At 37.9% G+C, this 8,222-nt stretch overlaps 2 protein-coding genes across 2 annotated transcripts; one reads left to right on the top strand and one right to left on the bottom strand.

Moving 5' to 3' along the window:
- Positions 1 to 368: 368 nt before the first annotated feature.
- Positions 369 to 1,497, top strand: SARC_11307 (hypothetical protein; the record flags this gene model as incomplete). Its single annotated transcript, XM_014294611.1, has 1 exon — positions 369 to 1,497. A coding segment is annotated over one exon (1,003 nt), but the record flags the coding sequence as incomplete, so codon positions are not given.
- A 606-nt stretch (positions 1,498 to 2,103) lies between these two features.
- On the bottom strand, positions 2,104 to 3,146 carry SARC_11306 (serine/threonine protein kinase). Its single transcript, XM_014294610.1, has one exon. The coding sequence runs from the start codon at positions 3,097 to 3,099 to the stop codon at positions 2,149 to 2,151; it is 951 nt and encodes a 316-aa protein (XP_014150085.1). The 5' UTR covers positions 3,100 to 3,146; the 3' UTR covers positions 2,104 to 2,148.
- Between the last annotated feature and the right edge of the window lie 5,076 nt (positions 3,147 to 8,222).

Raw genomic sequence — 8,222 nt, 5'->3', positions numbered from 1 at the left:
TGTGTGTGTGTTTGTAATGGTATATATATATATATATATGTGTGTGTGTGTGGGTGTGTGTGTGTATGTATATTTATAAATATATGTATGTATGGATGTACGTATGTATGTCTAAATGTCTATATCGATATGTATATGTGTTTATATCTATATCTATATCTATATCTATATCTATATCTATATCTATATTTATATTTATATCTATATCTATATCTATATCTATATCTATATCTATATCTATATCTATATCTATATCTATATCTATATCTATATCTGTCGCTGTGTCTGTGTCTGTGTCTGTGTCTGTGTCTGTGATGTTTCATAGTTAACTTCATCAATCTAACTCACTTTATTATTGTATATCGTATTCAACAGTTCCAAAGGGTGGTTACAGCGCTCCATCCAGCCTTGCCCAATTTGGTAGGTATTGAACTGTCGCCGGATGTTAAAAATGCGATGAAGGTGGTATTCTCGCGTCTTGGGGGAGAGAGCAAGGCGGCTTCAAGTGATCCAGAATTAGAGACCGGGGACGACATCAGGACGGATGTTATAATGAATAGCCAATCAGAAACCCCCTCTAGTGAATCTAAAAATAGCATAGATGACCCGGAAAGTAGTGCTGCACAACCCGTGGATAACACGTCAATTAGCACAGATAGGCATGAAGAGCAAATAGATCATCAAACAGAGACCCCTGTTGAGGTTATACTGACGCAGGATAAAAAATCGGGTGTAACACCATCGGAAGCTCATCCTGAAACGGTAATAACTGAGACAGGCCAAAAAGTGGAATCTGGAATGGAAGTAGAGGGCGATTCGGATATCAAAACGCAATCAGAGACCAGGCCACCGACAGAAGTAGAATCTGAGGGAGCAGAAGGCGTTGAAGAGGTTGAAACAGTACTGGAAGGTACGAATGAGTTGGATGAGACTACTGTCGGTAGCCTCGAAGCTGAATATGATGTAGCGCCAAGTGATGGAAGTTTGAATGAGGACACAATAAAACAAGACGATACAGGAGTCCAAGTGAATGAGCCTACGGAAAATGCACCGGGTTCAGAGGCTGAGAGGGAAGTGGGTATACACGATGTAGATGCTACCACTGGAGTTGACGGTGCGAATGCACACGCGGAAGTAAATGCTGGTAATGATAAGGATGCTGGTGTAAACCATGAACATGTTGAGGCTGGAGGTATTACTGAGGTCGGGGAGATTGCTGAGAGTAACGATACCAATACTGAGAGTGGGGAGAATGCTGAAGTTGATGACAAGGATATGGCCGCCAGTGAGTCTAATAACAGTGCTAGTGGTACGAAGGCAACCGGGGGTGGCAAGAAGAAACGGAAAAACAAGAAAAAAGGGAAAAACTAGGCTTTCTAGACGTTCAGTCGGTGACTGATGAATGAGGCTGTTTTGTGAGATAGAATAACAGAGCGTGCGCATGTCACACGCTGGATGTGTTGAAATAATAATAAATAATATCTCAATGTACGGGTATTATACTAGTCCAATTTATGTGACCTTGGCGAGGCAATTTCTGCACCACAAAACTATCCGATCTCTGCCATCTTGAAAGCGGGTCTATACTAATAACTACCTGAGAGGTGTATTAATATGTATACTAAAATAAGGCTGGTCGATAGCAAATGACAGCCTAGAGTCAATGGATTGTATTTATGTTAATAAGATGGGTAATGGACGTTCGACATAATTTTGAGTGGCTTACAGTGTGCGTTTCCAGTGTGGGCATTAAAAACGCAAACTTAAATCTGCAGCCTGTTACGACAATTCTAGGAACTCAGATCTCTATTGATTTATCCAATTGTGCTTCACATTGTGCACATGCAAAAGAAAATATCGCAACGAAAAGTCATAGATTTAAAAGAATACATCACAATGATCGCAATGATTTTATCGTCAGTATTTCTTTGCAATGCTACGAATGGTATTGTTAAACAACAGTCTTGTATCGGGTGCCTATTCGTTGACATCTTGCTGTCACGACTGGAATGTTCATGCCACTTTCAAGACTCGAGCATAAGCCTGACAAAAACATTTCTCTTTCTAAAACACTGCAACAGACGGAAACAGTCTAGATTGATACGGTGTATGTTTCTACTATTATTTTATTCGATTAACTATTAGAATCTATTTGTGACTCTCACGTTTACATAACTCGTTAAGATATTTCACAACCATATCCATAGACCAACGTAGCTCAGGATCAGGTTCGCACATATTCTCCAACAGTATTTTGATGTCTTCGTCAACTGCTGCCCACACTCCAGGTGCACCGAACACGTGCCTTTGCAAATAATTCCTAAAGCCAGAATCTTGCAGACTCGCACAACCAAAAGGTATTTGAGATGTGTACATCGAGTAAAACGTGATACCCATAGACCAGACATCAGTTTTCATGAGGTCTAGATCAACATCCCCCACATTGTACTGGCCACGACACTCTTCTATCGCAGATACAAGTTCGGGCGCCATATAAGGCAAAGTACCACTCTTGAGGGAGACCATGGGTTCAGAAACAAATTGACTCTCTCCGAAGTCCAAAATTTTAGCCTGTCCATCTTTTGTGCTTACAGATATGTTATCAGACTTTATATCTCGATGTGCAACCCCTTTGCTGTGTATGTGGGACAGACCGGCTGCCAGCTGACGAGCGAATGTCAGAAACTCTTGATGATCAAAGCCTGCCTCGCGGTCTGCAAGTATATCCACTAAGTCTCCTCCGTCAAGGCAGTCCATGACAATGCAAACTTGTTTATTTATGAAGAGTTTTTCGTAAGTGGTAACAACATTCGGGTGCTGACCCATTGCTTTGCCGATATGAAACTCTTTCTTGTTAGCGTTAATATATCTCTCGATCTCCATACGTTTCAAAGCCACGTAACATCCTAGGCGCCTGTCAAAGGCTTTCGAAACAACGGCAGTGGATCCAATTTGTAGGCGTCTCTCATTTACAAAGCGCTTCTCAGCCTTATACGAGTTTCTTTTCTGGTGGAAGTCCGCTCTTAAACAGTTGATCTTTTGTGCGGTCATAAGACCTGAAGCCTGGGCATTCACAGTTGATTGCAAGGTAGCTGTCATCGTAATGTACTGTTGTAGTGTATAATTTTTTTTTGTTGATATTTTATGATGACTAGAACATTCACATGTCCAACTTTTATACACATTGAATACCCTTTCTCGAATCTCGGATCGTATGCGAATTCATTAAATTCTTAACAATCTATTCATTTTTTTCTTCATTGGTGTTTTTTTGTTTTTTAACCCAAAAAAAAGGTACGCAAATCGGTCTCCAGACTCCAGTTCTCATAATGTGATGAAGAATTAAATCTAAAATAGCGTCCTCTCTATAGCAACAGCAGTAAATATAAAAATAATAAATTTAAAAAAAAAAGTCGAACTTCGATCCCCTATACTGTCTATACAATATACATACATTATTTAAGTTCTCTTTCCATTTCTTTTAGAGTAGAGAGGGTCATGAACTCATGATATTCAAGATAACAAAAATGCTGGTATCTGAAGTGAAACTCAGAAACTGACACAAGTCTGGAATCTGCAGATACTACTATTTACTACTAGCTGTAGACCTATTTAGTAGTAGCATGTAGTAGTAAGTAGACAGTGCAGACTACCGACACTCCGAGTCTCCGACAGGGCCGAGTCTGGACTCTTGAACTCTGGACTCTGGACTCTGGAGTGCGAAGTAGCATAAAATATCTCTGTGTTGAGCATACCGATTTACGTATTGATAAAAAAAATTATTAACGCATGTCGTATGTACAGTGTATATGCGTATATTTCATTCAGTTCATTTTTTTTACATTTCAAATTTTCATAGAGTGTTTGAGTGAGTGCAAGACTGAAGAGTCTGAACAGTGAACTCTGACCACTGCTGAGTCGCTGATGTGAGATGTTTGCAAAAGACAGTGATAAAGGCGTAAATATTTACGCAGCACCATACTAAGGTCGGATTTGCCAACTTCAGGAAATATTGGGGAACAAGATATGAAATGAGTAAAACACCTTACTCCGGTGACTAATTTCGATATTTCATCGCACGATCCATAATTTTAACAGTTATTCTGAATATTCAGGAAATTATGGGAAATGACTTTCATAATTTTTGAGCCTCGTAATTTTCTGATTTCACGATTTCGTGTGTTTTGCCATTCCCAAATTATGCCAGATTCAATCCAAAAAAAATATACAACAATATTTTGTTTTGTTGTATATTTTACCATAAGTAGAATGATGTATTCTATTTTGGGATTTACTTTATCTTTAATGCACCTTTGACATACATGCCATCCTTTTTAAAAGACCGACAATTTACACGCCAAAAAAAAAGCAAAATCTCCAAAAACCTTCATGGAATCACTACAGCCAATGGGAGGTCTCTGGTTAATTTGTACCAATCCAAATGTTCCATCACTTTTTCGGTTCCATATTAGAATATCTTGTGCATTCGTGCATTTGCCAACTGAAAGTATAAAAATACTGTGCAAATATTCTACAATATCTCAAATACAATCTCGCATGAATTTCGGAATTCTCATGAAATATAGCGCTCCAATATTTCATAGTAAATATACCAAAATATACTTGAATATTTATTAGGGCTATATTTTCTCAATATTTCTTTTAAGTTGGTAAATCAGGCCTAAATACTTCCGACAATTTACCAAGAAGAGTTGTAGAGAGGAGAGGAGAGAACTCAAGTCACAAGTAACTGACAACCGACAACTGCTGGCAAGAGTTGAAGAGTTGTGGCACTGCAGTGGCAACTGGCAAATGGCAAGTGGCAACTCATAGTCACAACTCACACAATCAGTATTTACTATTCTATATTTACAACGAACTAAGAAGTACGGACTCACAAGGAGTAAACGAGGACCCAAGTCCCAACTCCCAAGTCACTCACACAAACAACAAGAAGAAAGGCCAATAAGAGGGCAAGAAGGGCCGTCGTACCACATCAGCCACAATTCAACAAAAGACTTTCTCTCTCTCTCTCTCTCTCTCTACTATTTAAATAGTAGTAAATAAATAGTAGAGTAGAGAAAGAGGAGAACTATAAAAAAATGCAGACTATTTTTTTTAAACGCTTCTCGGCTTCATACGGGTCAAAAGCAGAAGAAGCAAATCAACCTTGAACCTACATAGCTTTACAAATTTTTATATAAAAAACGGGCATTCTTAATAAATTAAAATACTGAAATCGTTGTACTTTGTTGGAGACTTGGGGGCTAAGCCGCTAAGCTCAATGTGTTAAGAAAAAGTTATAACTTTTATTATTATGCCTCTTACAAACTTGAAAGTTGTAACTTTTATATCTCAATAGTACACTTTCATAATGATTGAGCCTTTCAGCTGTGACGCTTGCTGAAAGGCTCAATCTCTTTTGATTGCTTATTATCAATTTCGTGGCCTAAAATTTCAACTATCGGACAGCATATTGAGTGCAGTTTCCAAAATAACTTTGTAGTTGATTTGTCCTAAAAACACCGCTGACGTCGGTGGGGAACTAAAAGCTCAGAAAAGTTGAGCGGGAAATAAGTGGATTTTTTTTTAATAATCCAGTTCCGAGCAAACGGTAGGAAATGGGCTTCATCGTATCTCTCCTCTAATAGTAATAAAAACTGCACATGGGCAATAATTTTATTTCGGTCAACTTTTATTGTTTCATTGTAATTTATTATCTTCTCTACTGAGCAAAGAGTAAATAGAAATCATTATGGTTTTTACTTTTTTTTCACATTTTGTAATTCTGTACAGCAAACTTCAACGTTTCTCTCGTCCACTGCTGGTATCACGTCGTGATTCTTGTATTGGGCCTTTCTATGTTCATGTAAAAGGTCTTAAATGGGCATAAAAATCTTCATTTAATTCCTTATTTGGAATAAATAAAGTTCTGAGGGACCTAATAGCTAAAGCTTTTAGGGATAAAAGTTATAACTTTGTTTAAAAAAAAATCAAAAAGTTAACATTTTAAAAAGTTGGAGCTTATATTCTGAACCCCTAAATATAACTTGATCAGCTTAGCTTGGGGATGGTGTTGGGGGCTTGTGGCTCTAGGCTCCTAATCATGCAGTCATGTACCCAATACCCACAACGATAATTATCTATATGACCATCATGATATTAAACTTCTTTTTTTCTTTATACAATGTAAAACCATAGCCTTCTAAAATTGTCAGGCTATGGTAAATTGTAAAACGTATATTTTTTTGTTCAATTTTTAGGAGGCTACATAGGAAATTGTTCTCTCATGTTCTAGTTTTTTTTTACAGACATATTAATTTATATATTTTAAATGCGAGTCTACTTACGTCCTACGCGAGACTTTCACTGACTGAGAGACTGAGTATGCCTAATTTAGTAAATGCATATAAATGCTCTTTTTTTTTTTAAATAGTATTTAAAAATATACATCCAAACAAACAATAAATCGCCCAAGTCCCCACCGCGCGGCGCGCGCCGAGCGGATAGACCTCATACCATTCTACTTTGCAACGTTTTAAAACCATTGCGTAAGCGTAAAACGTTTAACTATTTGATGCGTTACATAGTCCCAAAATTCATATGAGGGATCATTTCTGGGTAGTATTTAACCGCCACGCCGGGGCCAGGGCCCCGCCGCCCCACCATTATTTTCTTGTCGGTTACGGATAGAAAGGCCCGCCAGACCTCTTATGGGCAATAATAGTGTCATAGTTAATAGTATGACTATGGGGTCGTTTGTGTGAAGTTGTGTGTTTACTGTGTTACTGTTGTGTTACTGTGTGTTTAATTGTATATATATCTGCAACCGATTGCTAACAAGTACACTTTCCATGACAAGTATATCTTATATAAACACGCTAGCATGACTAAGCCTCTATGCCTCTATGCTTCGAAAGAAGTGTGCATTTATTCAGTTTTCAGTACGATGTAAAGACATACAGTGTACACACAGGTCATTACTCACTAGAGACTTACAGACAGACCAGTTCTAGTAGTACACAAAGTGTCACAAACCATCGTGGTGAGCGGCCTAAAAATAACAACGGTCATCAGTTTTCAGTCGCGTTTGATTGGTTGAACGCAAGCTTTGCAGCCAGAAATTACATGTTAGGTGCACTATCTGGGTCTTATATGTGAAATAATTTGAGGTCAGAATAGTCACCCCTATGCGTTGCAACGGTTTGAAATCATTGCGTATTCGTAAACGTTAAACGTTTAGATCAATGTACTAACTTAATGAGGTCTGCCGGCGGACCAGGGCCCAGCAGTATGTAGCGAAAAGCACGAAAACTGTCTGAATGAAAATTCCAGAATATTTTTATCTCTCTCTTCTTCTCGTAGACTTGTCGTTTTTTTTTAAAACAAAGTAATAATTTTTGTTTTTTCATAACCTTCTAATAAATTATACAATATTTTTATAATAAAAAGCTATAAATACACAACAAATACTATTCTAGATTCCAAATATTCGGACAAATCCACTAGTTATCCAGGATTCCAGGAAGGCCAAGGCCCAAGCCCCAAGACTCAGCAGGCCAACAACAACTACTCTAGAGAGTAGTAGAGAGAGGAATCTGGAATAGCGATTACAGAATGCATTATGCATGCTTTAGGGCCTGGGCCCTGAGGGAAGGAAAGCTACGCCTGGTCCCTGGACTGGTCTGGACTCTGGTCAGTCTGAACCCTGGAGGACTGGGACCAGTGGTCTGCCCCAAGGGCCCTGGCCCCAGAGCCCCAGACTGGCCCAGCAGAGTAGCTAGAGCCAAAACTTCAGAAGTCTGAACTCTGAACTTCTGAAGGCATTTCTGACGTACATATTCATATAAAAATTGAGAAGAGTTAAAAATATAAATACTGTTTTTATTATATAAACAATCAGAGCCTCTTGAAATGACAAATATATAAAAATAAATACCAATGAAATAATGTAATATGATATTAAATCATCATACATAGGCGAAAAAAAACATTTACCTGCTGTTTCTTCTCATTCTCAACTCATCTCAAGTTCTCTGGCTTGTTTACCCTGCTTGTTTTGAAAAATAAAACCAAAGTATGTGAAAAAAAGAAATTGGATTGACTCTAATTTTGAAGAATACAATTTTTATGGTTGCTAGATTTGATCTATTTTTGTTTCTTCAAAACATATCTCTTTTTTGGTAATTTTGCTTCTCTTGTTTTGAGTTTATATATATATA

This window comes from Sphaeroforma arctica (assembly GCF_001186125.1).
Source record: "Sphaeroforma arctica JP610 unplaced genomic scaffold supercont1.1618, whole genome shotgun sequence".
Lineage (NCBI taxonomy): Eukaryota > Ichthyosporea > Ichthyophonida > Sphaeroforma > Sphaeroforma arctica.
This window is presented reverse-complemented; position numbering and strand designations above follow the sequence as displayed.